General features: G+C 38.4%; 1 protein-coding gene and 1 long non-coding RNA gene across 7 annotated transcripts in view; one reads left to right on the top strand and one right to left on the bottom strand.

Annotated features, from left to right (window-relative positions):
• Positions 1 to 24,672, bottom strand: part of SNTG1 (syntrophin gamma 1) — a 510,494-nt gene that overhangs the window by 128,268 nt on the left and 357,554 nt on the right. For 5 of the 6 annotated variants that reach the window (XM_039525348.1, XM_039525349.1, XM_039525353.1 and 2 more), the window contains 2 exons: positions 15,809 to 15,939; positions 8,048 to 8,177 (listed from right to left, as the gene is read on the bottom strand). In XM_039525348.1, coding sequence (XP_039381282.1) covers positions 8,048 to 8,177; positions 15,809 to 15,939 — 261 coding nt within the window. The remainder of the gene's footprint in view (positions 1 to 8,047; positions 8,178 to 15,808; positions 15,940 to 24,672) is intronic. The other variant, XM_039525351.1, reaches the window with a different exon arrangement.
• LOC120398193 lies at positions 1,433 to 19,040 on the top strand. Its single transcript, XR_005594240.1, has 3 exons — positions 1,433 to 1,527; positions 7,738 to 7,796; positions 18,882 to 19,040. It is a non-coding gene; the product is annotated as an uncharacterized LOC120398193 (long non-coding RNA).

The following is a 24,672-nucleotide window of genomic DNA, read 5'->3' as shown; positions in this document are numbered from 1 at the left end:
GTGCACACCTGTATTTGTCACACAGGGCCAAGCCTTCATCTGGAGTAAGTCAGTGTAACCCTACTGAAGCCAATGGAGCTATGCAGCCAGCTGAAGAATGACCCATAATGTCTCAGATTATGTTTATCCTAGGTATAATAACAGAGTTAGTTGGGTATAACAGTTCTCACATAGCTAAGCATAGTCATAATAAATCGTAAAATTCTAAAACCCAACCTCACAAACACATATGGTAAGTAGTCCCATTGAGTTTGAGTTGGCATTGCAATCATTACAAAGGAAATGTGACGAGTTGCCTCTATGGCATCCCTTTATGGCTCATCAGGATTCCTCCCAAGGTTTATTGCCTGATCCTGTTTTGTGTTGTGGTGTTTTTTGTTCCTGATTTTATTCTGGACCTTAACACCCCAGAAGAGGTAGGACTGAAATGTGCTTTGGTCTCTTCAGGGCTTGTCTCCAAACAGTCCATGCTCCTGTTGATCCCTCCAGTTCTGGCTCTCCTTTCTAGCAGTGGCTCCTCTGGCTAGCAAGCTGGCTCAGCATCTAATCTACAACCAGGCTTCTCTCCCATCAAGAGAAGCAGAGCTCTGCTCTCCTTCCTGGTCAGCCCTGAACTGGGGTAGTCCACTCCTTTTAACCCCCTCTCCATGCCTGACATTTGCTGCAGGTGTTGTGGGGCAGAGCCAACTGGTTCCACAGGCTCTTCTTAATCCTCTCACTGCCAGAGTGGGGCTTATCCACCCCATCATAGGATGCTTTGGTAAAACTGAAAATATTAGTGGGACATGTTGACACGAACAATTATTCAATTGCTTTTTATAGATTGGACCCTTTATAGATAAAATGCAGTTTATCACTTCCAGCTCTCTATTGTCTATAATTACTTTTAGTGACTGGGCAAATATCCAGCTGTTGTAAATTGGTCTAACTCCTGTGAAGTAGAATTATGTTGATATGCACCAGCTGAGAATCTGCCCATTGTGCCCATCTGACAATAATAATAAGCCACCACAGCACCTGAATTTCTAGACTGATGGTGGGTATCTTAGCCCTTGTGTAGTAGATGACCAAACAAAGAGTACTTTCAACCCCAAGAAGTGTAATGATAGCCTACTAATGATTCATACCCTGATGTGGCTTATTGCTATATGTATCATTAATTTATCCTTAAAAATAATCTTTTTTTCCCCTAAAATTGTTAGTGCAGAGGAGGATGAGACTTCCAATGTATCTATTGCTAGAAAATATATTCCCTAGAGGAATAAAAGAAAAGAGGAACTAAAAGTCATTTAACTTCTGTGTACTCAGTTTCCATATCTGAAAAAAAACTAGCTATAGTTTGATTTGACTTGAGACCTACAGATGAAGAGTGCTACATAACAACTAAGCATTTTTGTTATTCTCTCCTCATCTAGTCATAGAGGCCTGGATGCTATATCAACAGCAGTTACTGATTCAGTCACTTTCAACACTTTCTATTACAAGAAACTCAATTTGGAGTATCAAACAGTTACAACTGAAACTGGGGTGAGTGTCTAGAAATCCCAATCTCTGCTGTTAAAAGGTCAATTTGACAATTTGGCAGGAAAGAGCAATTTAAAATTATCACTTTCCCCCCTCTATTCACTCCCTCTCTGTAAAATCCCATCTGCCTTTCCTCATTCCTTCCCAGGCTGGTACTAATATTTTTGTCCCTCTCCCCACTAAGTCTCCCTTTAGTATTTCATATAATGAGTTTAGAGATTACAGTTTTGTTTTTCAGTGATAAGGCCCCATCTCTACTCCCCTGGGGGTTGCTGTGTGGGAAGAGCATTATGTAAAAGGCTTTAGCAACCAATTAGAATATGCATTTGGACTATCAGTACCTGCAGACAAACTTTAATTCAACTTAGACAATCGAGGGTAAATGGCCTTAAAGCTATACTTCAAATCCCACATAGGGGCGAAAGGAAAAGTATTCTGGCATTTTTCTTTTCAGCAAAATGTACGATAATACTACGATTTATACTTGGACTGCATACTAGCGAAGGAGTAGCTATTCCTGCCTCTGAGCCAGTATCATTGAAATAACACTCACAAAACAAACAAACAAAAAGATATTCCCTCTGCATCTGTGTAATGCAGCTGGTTTGGCAATGGAATGCATTTTTTTTAAAAGCTTACAACATTCTAGAGGTAAATTATGACTCTCCTGTTTGAAGAAGTATTTAATAAAACTCAAGCCTTTTCAGAGTTTATCCTCTCTAAGAATGTGTTTTGCTCTCATACTGCTTGTGGTTTGGGGCTGTAGTTATTTATGGCAGCATAAATGATAATATTTTACATCAAGTGACACTGATAGTCTCATAGCTATTATAGTGCTAATAAGTAACATTATTGTAGAGTGTTTCTTTCCTTTTTAGTTCATAATAAAAATGGACATTGTGAAAAAATTATTTGAACATTTAGGGGCAAATGAAAAGCATATTATCTAACAACTCAGGTAAAAATGGGGCTTCATGAGCTGCCTGAATGCCTAGGGTGACTAAATCAAAGCTTCTATTCCAAATCCAAGACCTGTCATCTTGCACTGTCACTATGATTAGAACAAATCATAACAACTGCAGTGCTCCCTACTGCAAGTTCGCATTAATCCTAGACAATGTTAAAGCTAGTTTACAATGTTATGGATGCAAAAGCATAGCCACTTACGTTTCATTTTCTGAGGCCCCCCCCCACACACCACCATTCTGAGAGAGCACACACTTCCCACATGGTAGTAATAAAGGGCTTCTGGGTAAGCTAGTGAAACATACTGTAGCATTATCAAGAAATGTTTGAACTTCATGCCTTTGCTCTGAGGCTGCACATAATGTAGATCTGGATCAACCCAGTCAGAACTACATCCCAAATTGTGTAAATTACACCATAGTCAGTAAGGTGAAACCAGCAAGTTAGTGAAGTAAGAGGTAAAGCAAATTACTGAAAATGTAAGTGAATACATAACAAGGGAAAGCAAACCATAGGAACACATCAATGACACAGAAACACAAGTCTTCAAATAGTAGCTTGGTCATAACCCAGAATTTACAAGGAGTGGAAGAACAGGAGGAGGAGGAGGAGCTGACTAAAATAATAGAGTGTTTTCCATTCATGAAAATTTTCAGTCAGGTCAACGTGTCTCAAGAAAACTATGAAAACAAAAATGTACAGCCAATCTTTGTACTGTAAGTTTGTTCAGTTTTGAGCTCTCAGATGAGGTAAATGTTTCCAGAAGGATCATAAGAGGAATGGGCAAATGGTATGGGAGAGAGGGCCTTCAGGATCTTCTTCCCATTACATACAGGGTGATGGGAAAGAGGCCACTAGGTCTTTGTAGTCACAAATATGTATGTTGTTTGAGGGACAGCTGGACACACTTTAAACTAAATAGAGCCTACTTTACAGCAAATGAGCAGACTTTTTGCCTTGGTAGAAAATGCCTGATAACAAGTTCAGGACCATTCAGTACATAACATTTCCCCCACTTCCGGACTGGCCACACTCATCTTTAGCTTTAGCTAACTGGCTGTCAACTAGAACTGGTTGAAAACTTTTCTAGAAAGCATTTTTTCCATTGAAACCAAAATGTTTTGTGGAAATATATCTGTTTACTGACAATTTTTTTGTCAGGCGTTTCCCAGGTCCAAGATGGATTTCAGGGGGGGGAAAGAGGGGAAGTAGAAGAGGCCAGAGGTAGGAGAAAGACCCACAGAATAGCCAATAACCTATTGGTTAGGATGTTCAGCTAGGCTGTGGGAGAGCCAGGTTCAAGTCCCTGCTCTGCCTGATTCAGATACATCTGGGAGGCAGGAAAGTAGTATTATACCTAAGGTTGCCAAGTGTGGCTGAACATTGTCCTGGAGGTTTCATCACATGGCATAATGTTTAATTAATGAGTACTCTTTAATTCCTGGAGACTCCAAGACAATCCTGGAGGGTTGGCTACCCTAACTATACCTAATTTACAAAAGAAGAACGGAGGCAAAGAGATAAGGTTGCTGAGTCAGGAACGTACTTAAACTTTGTTTAACTTTAAGAGCATGCTTAAGTCCCATTGACTTCAATAGAATTTTAAACACAGGCAAACAACTTGGAAAAGTTCACTCAGGATCTTCTGAATCCTAGTCCAGTGCCTTAACCACAAGGCCATTCTTCCTCTGCAGGAAGGAAGTAATTTCACAAGTATGTGACATCTTGTAAGATTTACCTGGAAAGTGTGCAATATCACTGTTTCCACACATTGAATAAACTGAGATACTGTAGTAAATCTCACAAGATCTGATACGCATTTTTGTGCTACATTTACAATTACTTTTTGTCACCACTTCACCTCCTGGATGACATGTAACCAGATTTAGCTGTCTTTCTGGAGTTAATGTTTGACAAAATATTTCATCGTAAAGTACTAGCTCCAAGGTAACACTCATAACCAAAACTATTACATTGTTGAAGAGTTTCAAGGAAATGATGAAAGGGGAAAGGCAAGACATGGCAGAGATACTATCACACTATGTAGAAATATTCCACAGAAAGAGGAATGGGCAAGAGTGACAAATGGACACAGAGGATAACCCCCACCCTACCCCTAACATACTGTTCAGCCCTATTCTAGACAGATACCTGAAGTGCTGTATTTACCTATAACAAAGATTTAAAGCTTCTGTCCTTTTTTCATGTTTGCAGCACTCATGAAGTTCATTGTGCCACAGAATTATTTTGAACTGAGATGAGCTTGATAATGATCTTTGTTGAAATTCTGTCCCCACTGAAGTCATTCAAAATTTTGAAATGATTGAATTCCTCAAGAATATACTATACTAATGATTGAGGCCCTGGCAAGTGGTGGACACAAAAGGTCCTAATAAAGAAAATGACCCCCGAGTCACTCCCTAGGCTCCTCGCAGCACAGTTCCTTTGAAAGCCATGGTGCTACTTGCTGCCATCGTCACACAACTACACAACTTCCCCTCCACAGGAGTAGATATTCAGCAGAAGTAAATGAGCAGATGTTAACATTTCTTTGAGGAGAACTACTCAAGCAGTGCAGGGCAACCAAGAACCAGCTCAGGAGTATAGTTGGGTGAAATTTTTCAGTCAAATGGGAAATCTGACAAAAAATCCAGTTCCAGGGCAACTAAAGCTATTCACAAATTTGAGTCAAATTAGTCAGATAGTTTCAGCTGAATAAAAAAAAAATGAGGAAAACAATTTCAAAAATATAGAAACGGTTTCAATTTTTAAAAGCAATCAAAATGACATTCAAAACATGTCATTCAACCCCAATGGGTTTTTTTCCATTTTTTGCTGAAAGAAAAAAACACCCAAAATTCAGCTTTTGTTCAACAACTGTTTTGGGGGGGGATTTTTTTTGGTTCTGCTGCTAAATGAAAATATCAATTGCTTGCTCAGCTCTAATCCTGAGGAGGCCTGTGGCTCACACCCCACTGGCTGAGAACAGCAAAATCTCCTTGTTGGAAAGTCTCAGTGGGAAGCTGGGTAAAAGAAGGAAGGAAGGAGCAGCTTGCTTGTTCCTCATGCTCCTATTACTTCCCCCTTTACATTCACCCTCCTGCCCAGCATCCAAACTGGCAGCAGCTCTGTCAGCTTCCCACCCACACAGGCCTCAGTTAGAAGAGACCATAAGGGCTGCTTTCGGGGGTTTTGGAGCCCCATAGATCACTCCTTCTGACATCTCCAAACTAAGCATTGTGCAAGCAGGGAGGAGAAGGGAAAGCCTTACCCTCCCCCGTGCAAAGGTTTATGGGATTTGACTCGCCAAATGTTTTTTCTGCTATTTTGTGGGTCATAAATTAAAAGTTCTCCAGCTGAGTGCTACTGGCTGAGAAAACTTCTGCCGGACCATTATTCTGCGGCATGCTACACCGACCCACTGTTCCTTACCTGTACCCAAACACTAACCAACAGAGCTTCAGCCATGCACAGTGACTATGGAAAAGGCTGTCAGGAGTTATTGAGGCTTTTCTGACCCTTATTACTTCCATTTGCTCAGTGCTGAGCCTCAAAGTAAAGGGGTGCATACAACCCTGCATTTTCTGAACAATTTCAGACTAAATACATTGACACAACCACTAGGAGTAAGTACGGATGTAATTCAAACCAAAAGATCAGCAGAGTAGATACATTTTTGTTTGTCTTCTTGTTTATAGGAAGGCCTGTAACCTTTTTGTCATTTGTGGCCCGGTATGTCAAGTTAAAGTAGAATCAGTTGTGACCTCGACTAAATGTCTTATCTTTCTCAGGCAACAACAGTATGTGAATGACAAACATTCTGTACGGACATGAATCAGAAGCACCTCTAATCTCATCTGATCATTGTGCAGAGCAATGCAGTTATTTTCCTCATATCTGTGTCTCCAAATGGTCTTATGTTCACTCATCATTATATGCTGTCAGCTGTAATTCTTACTGGCAATTGATATTTTTAAAGAACAGTATGACTACATTATAAATAACAGAGTCCTTATCACTTCCCATGAGTTCAGCATGGCCATGGGCATACTGGACTTCAAGATATACATATGGACAATTATTATGCAGAGGGATTATAAACCATGGCAGACCCTCAATCAAAGCCATTCCATTGTGAGCCCTGGTGATAAAACAGCCTAAGATTTGCACAATAAAGGAATAATTATCCATTTACCTCTTACTGTATAGTGTTGCCTACATTTGTTCCTAGTGTTTTATGGAATCTACTGTGGAATTATATACTGTGCTCATTTTAAAATATTGAAATAAGACTTGTCATGTAACTACAATGTTTTAGCAAAATGAAGTTACTCTAGGCAGCTGTGATTACAGCATAATCGGAGCCACTTAAAGCGATGCCAGATGGTTGTGTGCAACAATGCATTATTATGAGAAAACAAATGCTCTATTTAAAATAGCAAAAATAGTTTATAGTATGATCTAAAGTTGGTAATGGAAAGAAAGAGCATCCTCATTTGTCAGGATCCTGGTGAGACTGGTAGTTCTATGCAGCAACAACATTATAGGGATGAATAAATAGCCAGGAAATTTGACTTGTATCGCATGGAATCTTACAGATGGTGGATGAATTCACGTCTCATGTTTTTTCCAATGCACTGACTTCTACATATTGCTGCCAGCTGGAACATAGTTTTGAAACTAGAATATAAATCACCTTCAATATGTTCCCAGCATTTGAAATAAAAACAAATTTTGAAGCAGGTAGGGGAAGGTAATTCAGATTGAAGGAAATCTTATGGGACCTAAATTAAAACCTAACGGGCTGAATTGTTCATCGGTGTGAGTTAAATGGCTTATACCACAGATAAGTTTATCCCCATGCGTATTTTCCCCCCTTTAGTAAAGAAAAACATACTGTGCAAAAGTTGATTCACAAATGGTATCTAATCTACCAAATACCCTGCCATTTTATCAGTAAGATAGTTTGGAAAACTTTTGCATTAAATGTATCCTCACTAGAATATGAAACATCTCTCACAGAAGATTAAACCATGCATAAAGTAAAGAGCATGAAGCACAAATGCATTATTAATTTTACGTGTTGATATGATGGAAGCATCCAGAGGCCCGGATCAGGATGCCTGTGTGTTAGTATGATGTGCAAACACAAAGGTAGACATGATCCCTGCTCTAATGGACTTACAAGGAAAAATGTATTTCCGTTTTTTAAAATATATAAAAATAACATTTACTTTTTACTTGCAGACATGCATAAAGAACTCATCTGACCTTCCTAAATTTCAAGCTCTGTTTCTCTTAATCTGGTAGGTACTACTAAGAAGCAAATAATCCTGATAGTGATGAAGTGGACTGTATAGCTGGGGAGAAAATGATTTCCCTTTCAAAGAGTTTTCAAAAAGTCTGATTTTATGATAAACTGAGTTGACTTCCCTGAGGAAATCTCAAGCATTGTTTATGAACAGATAATTCTATGCTTAAACCTATAAGACATTTTACAATAGCTATGATCAAATATGATTTGGAAATCCACTGAACCACTATGATCTATACTTACATTGTGCTTTGTGAGGTTGGAAATGTTAGTTGCTATTGCTTGTAGCCAGTCCATACAGTCTTCAGCAGAGAGAGACTGAATTATTCCACTGCAAACTCCATCCACAGCAATTACCTGGAATGCATTTTGCCTATAGACATGTCAAAACAAATCAGGTCAGAAGAAAAAGTCATCTGTTCTAACATATCATCTTAACACCACATGTAGAAAAGCTTTTCTTTCAACCACAGTAATCAACTACTGAACTCTCATCTTATTTGTTATCTCATTTTATATATATCTGACTTTAATTAAAATGAATGTAATAACAGGTCAATCAAGATGATATTTAACTTCTATAGATGGCAAAGCTACACAGATAAGAATGGTTGCATGAAAATCTTTGAAAACATTTTCAAATCTGACTATTTAAAGTTAAGTTCCTAAATCCGTATTTAGGCAGTTGATTAAAATTCTTAATATGGATTTAGGAGCCTAACTTTAGACACCCAGGTTTGAAAGTGTTGGCCCTTAGACTGAATGATTACTCAGTTCTGGGAAATTTATGATGCCTCTACATCAGTTATAGAACAGTGTTTTTCCCTCAGAATTCCAGTTCATAGAGTCGCCTCCAAACACTTACCTGAATGGCTTCAGAAGCTAAATAAATGAGAATATTTGGTGCATTTTTAAAAGCAATTCAATATCTATACAACTGTATCTGGGATTATTTGGAAGTTTAAAAAACGAGTATATGAAGCAAAAAAGTACAAATGCAAGACATTCATTATCAAACACTAAAAGCAAGGTTTCATGAAATGTCATATAATAAACATTTCATACCTAAAAGCTTTGATTTTAAAACCATTCTTTAAATGAAGTTAGCTTAGTGTCTAATTGTTCTATGCTGGTTCCTATAGGTGATAGAGTTTATTTTTAAAAATGATCCTGTTCTAAACTACTTACAAAAGGATTGGAGAATTAAAATTGATCCACAATGATTTTTTTCATATTACCTTTCTGCAATATTTGAGCATAAATGGAAGTCTATAATTTACCCATTGACATAAGTGGAAGCCATCCAAGTAGCCTAATCTGGGCAGTTATATAATGAGTTGTCATGCATTACAGACTGATTTACGGCAGTTGAATGCCAGGCAATTGCAAAGCAAGTACTAAGGGACTTAATTTCTTCAGTAAAGAGCCTTTCTGGTATGCAGCCAATAGGAGGCTCCTGGGTCTCTGGCCTAAGAGCCACCAAAGCTGAGCCTGATTCCATCTCCCAGAACAAGAAATTGTAAAGCACATGGAGAATATGGCATCCCACACTTGGCATTCTGTGACAACTCCATCCTTCAGCACTAAATTCATAGTTCAAAATTAGGCATGTGTCATTCAGGTACTGTCAGAATAGCTCATCCACAATCAATCATCTTTAAGAGGAGGACTGGCTCTCACTTAATGAAATCAGTTGCTGACATCATAAAAGATTTTCTAAAGATTCTTTCTACTTCTTAAAACTGCATTATAGTTCTGTAGAAGCAGCAAAGAGTCCTGTGGCACCTTATAGACTAACAGACATTTTGCAGCATGAGCTTTCGTGGGTGAATACCCACTTCTTCGGATGCAAGCAGTGCTACCCCTCTGATACTTGACATTATAGTTCTGTGGAATGTGCAGCTGCTGTATATCTAGCACACAGGGGGTTCTCTGTTTTAGTGGGTTAGTAACCCCCATATTCAGGGTGACTGTTGCCTTCATCCACATCTAAGAGCAGCGCCGGTCAAAGACATGCCTGTTTTCCCTTTAAATGCCCCCATCATAACCTCAAAGGCATGGAGTCTTTCTGAACCACCCAGGGGAAAAAAAATGGATAGCAGTTCCTTGAAGGTTCTCTCTTCCTCTATTTAGGTTGGAAAAAGTGGGTGGCTGGGAGGTGGGGATTAGGCATCACCTGAGCGGGTGGACTAGCTGGTGGTGCTCAAGTAAACTACTGGCTCCTGTGCATCCATGGGAATGTATATAAGACCTGTTCCTCCAGCCTGAGCCCCCTTCCCATGATTGGATTGTTCTGGTCAAAGACACATCTGTTTTCCCTTTAAATACCCCTTCTGACTGAAAGTCAGGTCCTTACTTCACACAAACTCAACAGAGACCATGTTCAGGAAAACAGACTGATTCTCTGTTTTGGGCAAAGAATGTTTTTTTCAGGACTCTTGGCAAGCAGACAGTTGAGTCCCTTCTTAGCAAGGATTTTTCATCTGGAAGAGTCAAAGAGAAGTTCTGGTTCTCTTTTAGGCATGGAAAATATAATCAGAAATTCCTTCTTGACAAGGAAAAAAAGTTCCTTTTCAGCAGGATATTGGGACAGACACACACACACGCACAAAATGGTTGGTCACTTGGTTTCAGGGAAGCCAGTTCTGACCCCTTTCTTATCATCAGGGAGTAAATGCAGCTTTTCCTAAGCAAAAATAAAACAAACAAACAAACATGGGAGAATAACATGAAGGGGAAAGGAGTCGAGGGAAGCTGGCTGTATTTTAAAGAATCCTTATTGAGGTTGCAGGAACAAACCATCCCGACGTGTAGGAAGAAAAGTAAATATGGCAGGCGACCAGCTTGGCTCAACAGTGAAATCCTTGCTCGTCTTAAACTCAAAAAAACAGCTTACAAGAAGTGGAAGATTGGACAAATAACCAGGGAGGAGTATAAAAGTATTGCTCAGGCACGCAGGAGTGAAATTAGGAATGCCAAATCACACTTGGAGTTGCAGCTAGCCGGAGATGTTAGGAGTAACAAGAAGGGTTTCTTCAGATATGTTAGCAACAAGAAGAAGTCAAGGAAAGTGTGGGCCCCTTGCTGAATGAGGGAGGGAACCTAGTGACAGAGGCTGTGGAGAAAGCTACTGTACTCAATGCTTTTTTTGCCTCTGTCTTCACAGACAAGGTCAGCTCCCAGACAGCTGCACTCTGCAGCACGGTATGGGGAGGAGGTGACCAGCTCTCTGTGGGGAAAGAAGTAGTTCGGGACTATTTAGAAAAGCTGGACGAGCACAAGTCCATGGGGCCAGATGCGCTGCATCCAAGGGTGCTAAAGGAGTTGGCCGATGAGATTGCAGAGCCATTGGCCATTATCTTTGAAAAATCATGGCGATCGGGGGAGGTCCCGGATGACTGGAAAAAGGCTAATGTAGTGCCCATCTTTAAAAAAGGGAAGAAGGAAGATCCAGGGAACTACAGGCCAGTCAGTCTCACCTCAGTCCCTGGAAAAATCATGGAACAGGTCCTCAAGGAATCAATTCTGAACCACTTAAAGGAGGGGAAAGTGATCAGGAACAGTCAGCATGGATTCACCAAGGGCAAGTCATGCCTGACTAACCTAATTGCCTTCTATGATGAGATAACCGGCTCCGTGGATGAGGGGAAAGCAGTGGATGTGCTATTTCTGGACTTTAGCAAAGCTTTTGATACAGTCTCCCACAGTATTCTTGCCAGCAAGTTAAAGAAGTATGGGCTGGATGAATGGACAGTAAGGTGGATAGAAAACTGGCTAGATGGTCGGGCTCAACGGGTAGTGATCAATGGTTCCATGTCTAGTTGGCAGCCGGTATCAAGTGGGGTGCCCCAAGGGTCGGTGCTGGGGCCGGTTTTATTCAATATTTTCATTAACGATCTGGAGGATGGTGTGGACTGCACCCTTAGCAAGTTTGCAGATGACACTAAACTGGGAGGAGTGGTTGATACGCTGGAGGGTAGGGATAGGATACAGAGGGACCTAGACAAATTAGAGGATTGGGCCAAAAGAAATATGATGAGGTTCAACAAGGACAAGTGCAGAGTCCTGCACTTAGGACGGAAGAATCCCATGCACTGCTACAGACTAGGGACTGAATGGCTGGGCAGCAGTTCTACAGAAAAGGACCTAGGGGTTACAGTGGACGAAAAGCTGAATATGAGTCAACAGTGTGCCCTTGTTGCCAAGAAGGCTAACGGCATTTTGGGTTGTATAAGTAGGGGCATTTACAGCAGATCGAGGGATGTGATCATTCCCCTCTACTCAGCACTGGTGAGGCCTCATTTGGAGTACTGTGTCCAGTTTTGGGCCCCACACTACAAGAAGGATGTGGATAAATTGGAGAGAGTCCAGCGGAGGGCAACAAAAATGATTAGGGGGCTGGAACACATGACTTATGAGGAGACGCTGAGGGAACTGGGATTGTTTAGCCTGCAGAAGAGAAGAATGAGGGGGGATTTGATAGTTGCTTTCAACTACCTGAAAGGGGGTTCCAAAGAGGATGGATCTAGACTGTTCTCAGTGGTAGAAGATGACAGAACAAGGAGTAATGGTCTCAAGTTGCAGAGGGGGAGGTTTAGGTTGGACATTAGGAAAAACTTTTTCACTAGTAGGGTGGTGAAGAACTGGAATGGGTTAACTAGGGAGGTGGTGGAATCTCCTTCCTTAGAGGTTTTTAAGGTCAGGCTTGACAAATCCCTGGCTGGGATGATTTAGTTGGGTTTGGTCCTGCTTTGAGCAGGGGGTTGGACTGGATGACCTCCTGAGGTCCCTTCCAACCCTAAGATTCTATGATTCTATGATAACCCAAGCCCTTCTACTGGCTGAAGCTTAATGAGCATCAGATAAAGGACTCTCCTCCAGGCCTGGGCATTTTGAGATGATACAGAATCTCTTCTTTAACCCCAGTGAAAAGTTTGAACCCCTTTGATATTCATATACATGATCACATAGGCACAAATAAATCAAACTCATGGTTTGTGATATATAGAAGAAAAAATCAGATTTGAAATACCCTTTGGTTTGCACCAAATTTTTCTATTCTATGGTATAGAAAATATTTTAAGAACATTGGTTCTGTCTGCCAGTTGATTTCTTGCTGAATTAGTTGCCTGAGTAAAATTCAGGTTCCTGGGCTTCTGCAGCATGAAATTCATGGAAGGTTTTAAATCAATAAGCCAAAAGGCATAAGTCTGGCAGCATGCAGCTTTATTTTCAGATTAAAGTGTTAGTATGTTGCAAATATTGCTGTTTTATTAGCTTATACTTTAATCCATGTTATCAAGGATGTGTGCAAGAATTTGGGTAATCATAAATGTGAGCACGTGTATGAAACAGAATATTTCTGTACAGTAATATTTTTAAAGTGGTATAAAAAAAACAACTGAAAGCATGTCAACGTCTTTTTGAACACTGTCCTGAATTAACCTTCAAATTACATAGAAGGTTCCTCTCCAACACTGTGCATAAAGTGGTACATTAGAAGTAGATAAGTAATGACCATTATGGTAATGTATACAATAATGATACTTAGTTAATACTTATGTATCATTGTGTGTTTTCAAAACACAAACATAAACTAATTGAGACATAAAAAGGCATCATGTAACACAATTTGTTTAGTGAAAACAGACTTTTGACTACTAATTACATAATGTGTAATGAATCTATTTTTACTTAATACTGTTTTCAGTATCCTCTCATTAATATTGCTTTCAATAGCTTCAGTGTTTTCAGTCATCATTAGGAATCTGCACTCCTCCGATAACAAGATCTTTTGAGACACTGTTGTATTCCAGAGTAATTTTCACTAATCAGAAGGGCAAGAATCTACCTTACCCAACACAACTAAAAGTTTTTTTTAAAACTTGTCCACCAAAACATAATTTTTCCTCATTGCCAACTCAACTTTCTTCCATGTAAGTTGTGTTGGGTTATTTCATGTTACATAGTTGATATAGGAGGATACAGGGAGACTGTGCAATTATTCTAGGATGAAAACACATAACATCCTTTTAGTTTGACCTAGACATACTCAAAAGTTCTTTTCTGTAAATCATGGACTGGATTTAAATCTCTGATGTACAGTTACTTTCTTAAAAGAAACTGCAATACCTAAGTATGAACTCCGTAAGTCTATGCATGTTAAGATTTGAAATTAAAACCAAAAGAATAGAATATAATTGTATTTTTTCAGTGTTCAAAATTAAACTTTAAGGCCAACAACTAGTTACATGCATGCTTAACTTTATCCATGTGTGTAGTCCTCACTGAAGTCAATTGCTTAGTTGAGTTTACAGAAAATAGTGTTCATATTTGACAAAAGTAATGACATGCCTTCCATTTCCACAGAGAAGTTTCCTGTCCCCATTTTATTCCCATTTTTAAAATGCTCTCTCTCTCAACATCCATCACTACTTAGTAATGAGTAATCAGGGTATGATGTAGTCCTCATCCACACCAAGTAAAAGAACAGTAAATGAAGCTGATATCTGGAATAGAGGAGGTGAAATCAAAGAGTTGGGTCAACTGAAACTGTTGGAAAATTCAGTTGAAATTTGGCAAATTGTTTCAGCCAAAAAAAAAATGGGGAAAAAATTCCAAGTCAAAACATTTTGACATTTTAAAACAACACATTTCAATTTTTCATTTCGAAATGATTTTTCATTTAAAATAAATAAATAAATAAAACCACCTGAAAACAAAGGAAAATATTTTGTTTGACTCAAAACAACCTTTTTTCCCCAGATTTTTGGTTTAGCCAATAAACAAAAAAATAATTTTTTGCTCACTTCTAGTCAGGAATACCAGACAATCATGAAATCTATGTGGTAACTGTGTTACCATCTAGGTGCCATCAGAGTTTTGTATTTTAAGTCCTGTGATTCCTAAATGCTTAAGAACAATTTTGTCTTTGTTGGAGGCACAGGTGGCAGACTGAAGTATAGAAATATACAGGGCTAGTGTCCATGTACACAGCTGCCTCCTAGTTACTAGAGTAAAACTCATACTGACACCTATTATATAGTTGCCCCCTGGAATTATTTGGTTTCCAGGCCCTGTGGATCCTCCCCTTAGGCTTGGGGGTGGGGGGTCCTTTAGCAGTGGGAAGGCTCTGCCCGCCCACTTCCTGGCTACAAATAGGAACACTCTCCTGTATCCATTTGGCCTGACAAAGAGAAAGAAAATCTTCCACTTCCCTAGACTGCCCAGTCTATCTTTACCACATCATTTGTACAAGTGGAAAAGGGAGAGATTTTGATGCTTGTGGCCCATGCATGGTAAAGAGAGATTACTATATATGTAAAACACAAATAGGTGAGCATGGCATCCAGTTATACTACAGCCCTTTAAATTCAAAGATACATTTACCAGAGATAGCATATAAGAAAGACTATAGTTTTTAAAAGTTGGAAAAATGTCTGACAAAGCTGAATAATATAGGAGTTGAGGGGATATATTGTATAAACTAAAGGAATGGCAGAGCAGAAAAAACCGCTGCAATCAACAAGGTCTTCTCATCAAGGATTAGGGCTTGATACTCCATTGGCCTGCACCTGGCCAGCACTCCAATTTCATAAAATGTCTATTGCTGTATGTTGCTGGCAGAATTGAAAGCAATGATATCTAGGTGTTCAGACCATTAAAATGTTGATGTGCTTATTAAGCTTGCTTTATAAGATTCAGGAACAAAAATCAACTAAAATGCAAAATATTTGGAAAGATTTTCAAGTATGATTACTAGTTTTCAACTTCCTTGCTGATTTCTATTAAAATTGGCTTGAGAGCCATGATCAATAATGGAATCATTATTAAACTAAACTGTGGCAAGTAGTCAGAGGACTGAACAATCAAGTAGCTCTATGGCCCATGACTATGGGGAAATATATATTTATCATTTCAACTGAAGTGCTGATTTACTAAGTTACCATTAAGATTATATCTATCCACAGGCAAGACAAATTTCAAGCATACATACTTATTTACCTGCACAAATCTGATCCTGGGAGGTACTGGGAAAAACGGGAATGAAGGAGCGGGATTAATCGGAGATCACACCATCTCTTCTCCCACCTAAGCCCTGGTGATGTTGGCCATGAGGAACATGATAGCGTATCCTGGAAGAAATTTTAAACACTTCTGATTTTTGGCCTTTATCATAATAATCTGCCATTTTTCCTTCAAGTATTTGGTGCCTTGTTTTATGTAATAAAATCTTTCCTGAAAATTCTATTTGATCAAGTTTTATACACTGTGGAGAAATTCCATGGTTTTTTTTTTCACTTTTGATTGCAAAAAAACAAACAAACAAAAAAAAACCCTGAAACAAGTATGGTTGGAGGAAATGCAAACAACTGCCATCCCCTCAACCAATACTCTATATTGTAAACTATGGAAATGAATATTACAAGTATTACAAGACTGGGAAAAACAAACAGAATCAAATGTTACTGAATCATGTTATTGCAATGAATAGCCAAGGAAGGTGTTCAAAATTCAAAGGTAGAGGACAATATTTTGAAGAGTTGAATATAGAAGTAGCTATTCAAAATGCCACAGTTGAGGCTTATACAGTATTTCATAAATATTTTGAAATTGCCATGCTTAGCAACCTGCAATTGCTTTAGTACCAAATTATAAAATGTCTTCTACTTCAAGGGGTCACCATATGCCTCACATGTATCACATGTTATATTAATATGCAGCAAAGAACATTTACATTAGATATTAGAGAAAAAACGTTCTAATTATAAGGGCAGTTAAGCCCTGTAATAGGCTTCCAAAGGAATGCACAGTATCCCCATTACTGGAGGATATAAAGAAGAGGTTGGACAAATGCATGTCAGGCATGGTCTAAGTATACTTGGTGGTGCCTCAGTGCAGGGGGCTGGACTTGTTGACTTCTCAAGGTCCCTTCCAGCCCTATGTTTCAAGGATCCTATGAACATAATTAAAATGACATTAAAATAAAGCAAACAGCATATCTTCACAGTTAGCAATGTCTGTGTGTGTGCGCATGTGCACACATGTGTACATGTGTTTTGTATATACTACCTTGACCTACACAATACAACACATTTTACTAGGACACTCCAAGGCAATTTTCTACAACAGTAATTTTACTGTCAAATTTCAGGTTTCTACTCTCTATCCTTCAGTTGTTTCCAGAAAGCTGAAGAATATTTTTGGGGCATGCATTGTCTTTTTAATTAGTGCTTGTGCTGCGCCTAGCACGATGGGACATAAACTCCTGATTTGAGATTTTTAGGTGCTACTGTGATATTATTACTACCACTAATAATAATAATAGATTAATAATAATAACTTAATTAAATTATTATAAATGGGAGACATATATTACTCCCAACTCCCTTCTTAGACAAAAAAGGCAGAACTTATTACAGAAAACAAACAAACAAACAAACAAAAAACCAAAACAGCCTTAAAGCTGAGCGGGTGAAATTCAGACCCCAATGAAGTCAATGGCAAAATTCTTATTTAGTTCAGAGAGGCCAGGATTTCACCCCAGACCTGTGAAAGTTTCAGAAAGTTATGAATGAAAAAGGGATTATAATGGAAATACACAGACAACATTAACTACAGCGATCACCAGTCCTGTAGCCATACTGTATTACATAATCACATACTATGTTTAACCTGTGCCTGAATGAGGCAGTGGAGGTGGGGGTGGGGGGGCTTTTTACCACTACATCACTCACTACATATCACTGATGGAATCAGTAGTCACTGTCCATTCTATCTTCCAAGAACACAATATGCTTTAAGTTATACCTATGTATAGTAATTTACTCAGTGAAAACAGCCTTTTAATTACTAATTGCATAATGTGTAATGAATCTACTTCTGCTTAATATTGTTTTCAATACCCTCTTATTAAGTATAACATTTTCATTGTATTTAGTCTAGTGAGTTACACTCTGGTAATTATGAATGAGATATAACTCATACCAAGGCATAGGGCCACAGAATGTAATACGTGGTGCATCAATGCCCCATTCTGTGTAACTCACATTGAAAAATAGAGATATGTGTTGTGTACACATGTATAGTGCCAATAGAATGCAGGGAGTTCATTACTGAAAGAACCCCTATCATTGAACATATTCCATGCAGGCAGAAACTTGTGTTTTAAAAACTTAACCAAATCAAAAATATTTTCATCAGACCACAGCAGACCCATGACACAAATGATATTTTTCACGGGGCAATTATACTTGAAAAGTGGGCTCCTAATCAATGCCTGCTAAAAGCTCAGAGAACATTCCATTAAGATTCAGGTAATTGGCTATTGACTTTGTTTCATATCCAGCAACTAAATTATTTGGATTGGATATTTGATTGGTAAGATTTTTTACTGGTGACTCATTCATAAAGTGCGTTTTGAACTGCAACACATTTCCTAAGGTGACCACTGACTAACAGAAGTGAATCATTAAGTCCCTTTCATAAATTAAGGTTTTTCAAAGGTGTCTGCACAAATGCTTCAAATGACAAACTTTTGTCTTTAGAAGGAAAAGCCTGTGAAATTCCATCATGAGGGATACATGGTTCCATCTTCAAAAGACAGGAAATGTATATTTAGATTGCATGAGCAACCTTGACTCTGCTCCTTTGGCCTTTATATTATACAGTATACTATGTACCGGTAATTACAAACTCAGATAATGAAATGTAGTATGCAGTATTTTTACGCTGAAAGGTAAACCTATTAAGACCTACAATAAATGACCCAGAACTCAGGAGTCATTCATTCATTCACTGAATATCTTGCATATAATTGACTTCCATGACTCTTTCCACAAGGCATTCAAACGTTAGGAAATGTATCTTGTATCTAAAGTTGTAGAAAGTTAAAATATATATTATATTAGGGAAATTATGTGTGATCATATATTGTAATGCATATGCACAAGGCAGCAATCTTAACTTTATAACTTTGAAATAAGTGTATACTGTATGGGAGAGGTTACAGTGAAGTTTGGGATGAAAATTAATCTCAACCAGCAATACTCATAATTAAATGGTTTATTTTCCACAGAAACATCATGTATTTGAGACAATACATTTATATCTTCTGAATCTACAGCTCACATGATCCTTGAATTAAATGTTTGCATGAAAACCATCTCCTGGCTCCTATTCTGGCACCAGAAAACTGTTTTAAGCATCCAGCTGATAATTTTTGCACTCCCAGTGAGTCTGAATCCCAGGTGATATTCAAGTCTATTCCATCATCCCTCACAGCCCTCTGCATAGGGACAGGCAAATATCTTAAATAGCACTATATTCCTGCAATATGCAGCCTTCATAATCTGTCTTTAAGCAGCAGCTACAAGTCAGAGAAATGTAGAGAAACCCTAAGGCTGTCGTTAATTTATCTAGGAGCCAGCCATGGGATTAAGGGCGCACAAAGATTGGCTAATGCCAAATAGAGCACTAGTGCAGCGAGGATCTGGGATTATAACATTAAATACAATCCTACTTTTGCACATCAATTATTTTTCCATGGTCCAATTACATTTGAAAAGTGGACTCTTGATAAATGCCTATCAAATGCACAGAGAACACTCCATTAAAAATTCAATCATTGATTGTAAGTCCAGTGGGCCTGGGTTTGATCCCTCAGATGTTGACTTTGTTTCACATCCATTACCAAAGTGGTAACGAGACTATTATTTGGATTCGCTCTAGTGGAGATTTTTTGTTTTTATATATATATATAAACTCATACTTTTCAGCCAAAATTGTTGTATACACTTATTATTATTTCTTTGTATCAAAAGGTTTTTATAAAAATGAAGCTGGTCTGGTAACTTTTCAAAGCTTTGGCACTCTGCAGCTCTTACACAGAAATCACACTGGAAAATTAGAAGGTGCACCCACTCTGTAGAGATTTATGTATGATCTAGATAACTAGGAACCTCAAGGTTGAGGGCAGCCATACTATTGTGACATATAGAGGTAAAATAATTTCTCCACTGCTACTTAAGATTCCCTCCTTTATGAATCCCAGAAATGCATTCACTGTCTTAGCCACAGTGTCACACTGGGAGCTCATGTCCAAACGACTATTCACTATGACCTCCAATTTTTTTTTTAAGAGTCAGGCTTCCCAGGATAGAGTTCCCCATCTTGTAAGTAAGGCCTACATTCTTTGTTCCTACATGTAAACATTTATATTTAGCTGTATTAAAACACATATTGTTTGCTTGCGCCCACTTAAAAAAGTGATCCAGATAGCTCTGAATCAATAACCTATTCTCTCCATTATTTACCACTTCCCAATTTCTGTGTCATCTGCAAACTTTATCAATGATGATTTTATGTTTTCTTACAGGTCACTGACAACAATGTTAAATAACGTAGGGACAAGAAACAATCCATGCAGAACCCCACTGGAAACACACCTGCTCGCTGACTATTCCCCATTTACAACTACATTTTAAGACCTATTAGTATGTCAGTTTGACAGAATCTATTTTCCATAAACCCATGTTGATTTGCATTGATTACATTAAACTTCTTTATTCTTCATTAATCAAGTCCTGTATCAACTGCTCTATTATCTAACCAGGGATCGATGTCAGGCTGACAGGCCTATAATTTACCCAGGTCATCCCTTTTAAAAAACTGGCACATTAGCTTTCTTCCAATCATTGGGAACTCCCCCAGTGCTCTAAGACTTATTGAAAATCACCATTAACTTAGCTTCTTGGCCATCTCTCTTAAAACTCTTGGCTGCAAGTTATCTGGACCAGCTGATTAAAAATTTCTAACTTTAGTAGCAGCAGTTTATCACTTTCCAGAGATACAAGTGGAATGGCAAGAGTGGTAATGAGACTTTATCATCTGTTTTTTTCCCATATATAGAACATAAATATTAATTGAACATTTCTGCCTTTTCTACATTATTATTGACGTCTACCATTCCCATCTAATAATGGACCAACACCAATGTCAGGATTCTTTTTGTTCTTAATTTTTTTTTAAAAAAAATCCTTCTTATTGTCCCATTTTTCCATCTGTTTTATTTATATATGCACTGCCCTCTAACCAGTATAGCCTTTTTCCTCGATTTTGGGGTTGTGGCTTTATAGGCAACTCCTAAGGTGTTCTTAAATGATTCCCAATTATCATACAAATTTTTGTGATTATATTCTTCCTCTCAGATTATTTGGCTCATAATTGTTTTCAGTTTTGTGAAATTGGCCCTATTAAAGCACAAAGTATATTATATATATTGCTTGCACACTATAAATGTATTCAAGTCATGATCACATGAACCTAAGCAACCATTAATCTTTTAGTTCTGTGATCAGTTTCTCTTTATCTGTTGAGACACAGACTAATAAAGAATTCCTCTATGTTGGCTGTAACACTTTTTGAGTTTGGAAATTGTCATCTATAATGTTTAAAAATTACAAGGATCTTTTAGTACCAGTAGCATGAAATCTCCTATATACGTCACTCAAATTGAAGTCCCCCGTGATCATGAAGCTTTGTTTTTCTCTATAAATTACAGATTGATGTATAAGAAGTGGTCATCCTATTCCCCTGTGCAGTTTGGTAGTCTGTAGCAGAAAAAAAACTTATACCCTCCTCATGTGCTTACCTATTAGAATATTGATCCAGAAGCATTAAAATAAATAAAGAAATAAATACAATAAATAAATAAAATAGTTTCTTCTGAATTATGAATTTTTACATAGAGTGCCACTCCCCATCCCCTTTTGCCCATTTGATCCTTCCTAAATAGGTTGCAACCATTGATTTTAATATTCCAATAGTGTGAATCATCCCACCAGGTTTCTGTAATACCAACTAGACAGAATTAATGCTCATAAATTCTAATTCCTCGTTTGTTACCCAGGATCTTAGCATTGATGTGCAGCCAATTAAAGAATTTCTTCTCTTCATATCCTTTGGTTCTGTAATTAATTTTGTTCTCAATATAGATTTCCACCATGACCTCAAGAACCATCACCTGTTCATTAAAATCTCTCTGAAACACTCCCATACTAGCATCAACTTCCTGGACACCACTATCAGCTTCAACCATGGCACCCTAGAGACAACTATATACAAGAACCCATGGATCACCACACCTTCCTTCAGAGATCCAGCAACCACCCAAAATACACCAAGAAATGTGTTATCTATAGCCAGGCACTCAGATACCACAGAATAGGCTCTGAGGAGAAAGTCCAGGATATGTACCTTAACACACTCAAAATCGCCTTCACCAAACAAGGGCACTCCACCAAAGAAGTAGATCACATCCTTGAACAGGCCACCCAAATACTTTGAGAGAACCTGCTTTAATACAGAAATAAAAACCTCTGACTGCACACCCCTAGTAGTCACTATCACACCAAACTGGAATCTATACAGGGTATCATTAAACAGATATAACCCATACTCAATGGGGACCCGATCCTGAAAGAAATCTTTCTTGAACCCCCTCTTCTGGCCTTCAAACTACCCCCCCAACCTCTCCAACCTCATCATCAAAAGCAAGCGCCTCACAGACCAGGGCACACCAACTCAAAGCAGCATCAGACCCTGCCAAAACAACAGATAAAAAATCTGCAGACATATCTTCACTACTACAATGATCAATACCCACACAACACACTTTTCAAGATCCATGGGTCCTATGCATGCCTATTACAATATGTGGCATACCTCATTCAGTGTACTCAGTGCCCCAAAAACCCTGGGGTGAAACCAGCCAATCACTACACTTCTGAATGAACTCACAGAAGATAATGATAAAAGACAAAAATGCCGTATTGCCAGTGGGTGAACACTTTTTCCAAAGCGATCACTCTATATATGACCTATCAGTCCTCATCCTCAAAGGAAACCTGCACAACACTTTCAAAAGATGAACCTGACAGCTGAAATTCATAAGTTTGCTAGACACTAAAAATCATGGACTGAATAGAGACACTGGATTTATGGCTTATTATAACAATCTCTAATCCACTAACAACCTCCGCCCTTTGATCTCCCCCTATGACTGGAGGGGTGTTAATGGGCCACTTCACCTTGAATGAGCCCTTGAAATATGTGTTAACTACTTATGCTAAATAATCTGTTCCACCTTGTATTTAGCTGTGACACTCTGAACATATTTCCTAGAATTGAAGATGAGCTCTGTATTAGCGCAAAAGCTTGTCTTTCTCACCAACATAAATTGGTCCAATAAAAGCCACCCACTTTGTCTCTCTTGCTCTCAGCATGTCATTTTTTGCTGAGTGCTCATATCTTCCTTGTTTTTCCACTCTCCTTTTGCTATTAGTTTAATACAAACTGTGGTTTGCAACCCATCATTAAATCAGCTTCTATACCAAATGACTGAAGTATAGCTAATGTGATGCTAATTTTTAAAAATGGCTCCAGAGGTGATCCTGGCAATTACAGGCCAGTAAGCCTGACTTAAGTATCAGGCAAACTGGTTGAAACTATAGTAAAGAACAAGATTGTCAGACACATAGATTAACATAATTTGTTGGGGAAGAGTCAGCATGGTTTTTGGAAAGGGAAATCATGCCTCACCAATCTACTGGAATTCTTTGAGGTGGTCAACAGGTATGTGGACAAGGAGAATCCAGTGGGTATAGTGTAGTTAGGTTTTCAGAAAGTGTGTGAGAAGGTCCCTCACCAAAGGCTCTTAAGCAAAGTAAGCTGTCCTGGGATAAGAGGGAAGGGCTCTCATGGATTGGTAATTGATTAAAAGATAGGAAACAAAGGGTAAGAATAAATGGCCAGTTTTCAGAATGGGAAGAGGTAAACAGAGGTGTCCCCCAGGGGTCTGTACTGGGACAAGTTTTATTCAACATATTCATAAATGATCTGGGCAACAAAATGGCAGATGAAATTCAATGTTGATAAATGCAAAGTAAAGCACATTGGAAAACATAATTCCACCTATACCTATTAAAATTCTGGGGTCTGAAAACATCCACTCAATTTGCAGCGGCAGTCAAAAAAGCTAATAGAATGTTGAGAATCATTAAGAAAGGGATAGATAATAAGACAGAAAATATCACATTGCCTCTATATAAATCTATGTCATGCCCACATCTTGAATATTGCGTGCAGATGTGGTTGCCCCATCTCAAAAAAGATATATTGGAATTGGAAAAGATACAGAAAATGGCAACAAAAATTATTAGGGGTATGGAACGGCTTCTGTATGAGGAGAGATTAAGACCTGCCCACAAGCTAACTGTATGATAATATGCTAGTCTTGATTTGAATGTTTTAGTATCCTGTAAAATACTTTAAAAAAAAACAACCAATATGATTATTATTCTGTGATGCTTGCAAGTGAAGCCAAACTTGAAAGATTCAAATATGTATAAATGACAGCAAACAACATTCTACATGTTTTCCTTGATGTCATTTCTCCTTCCCTTTTTTTATTCATGAAAAGTTTCAGGCCTACCAAATCTTTTTGCAGGACGTAGATACATTTTAAACAGGGGTCTCATCTACATATCTCAGAAATGAATAAGCCTGTGACATAATTAGTGCAGCACAGGGTGACGGGATGGATCACTTGATGATTATCTGCTCTGTTCACTCCGTCTGAAGCACCTCGCATTGGCCACTTATGGAAGACAGGATACTGGGCTAGATGGACCGGTGATCTGACCCAGTATGGCCTTTCTTATGTCATGATAAATAGTCCCTGGAATATCACTGTGCTTTACTGACAACTGTACTAGGCAAATAAAAATGATTTTACATCAACATTCATATTAAACCATTTAAACAGGTGAGTGCTACCTTATATAGTAGCTATACATCTATGCATACTT

This window comes from Mauremys reevesii, linkage group 2, assembly GCF_016161935.1.
Source record: "Mauremys reevesii isolate NIE-2019 linkage group 2, ASM1616193v1, whole genome shotgun sequence".
Lineage (NCBI taxonomy): Eukaryota > Metazoa > Chordata > Testudines > Geoemydidae > Mauremys > Mauremys reevesii.
This window is presented reverse-complemented; position numbering and strand designations above follow the sequence as displayed.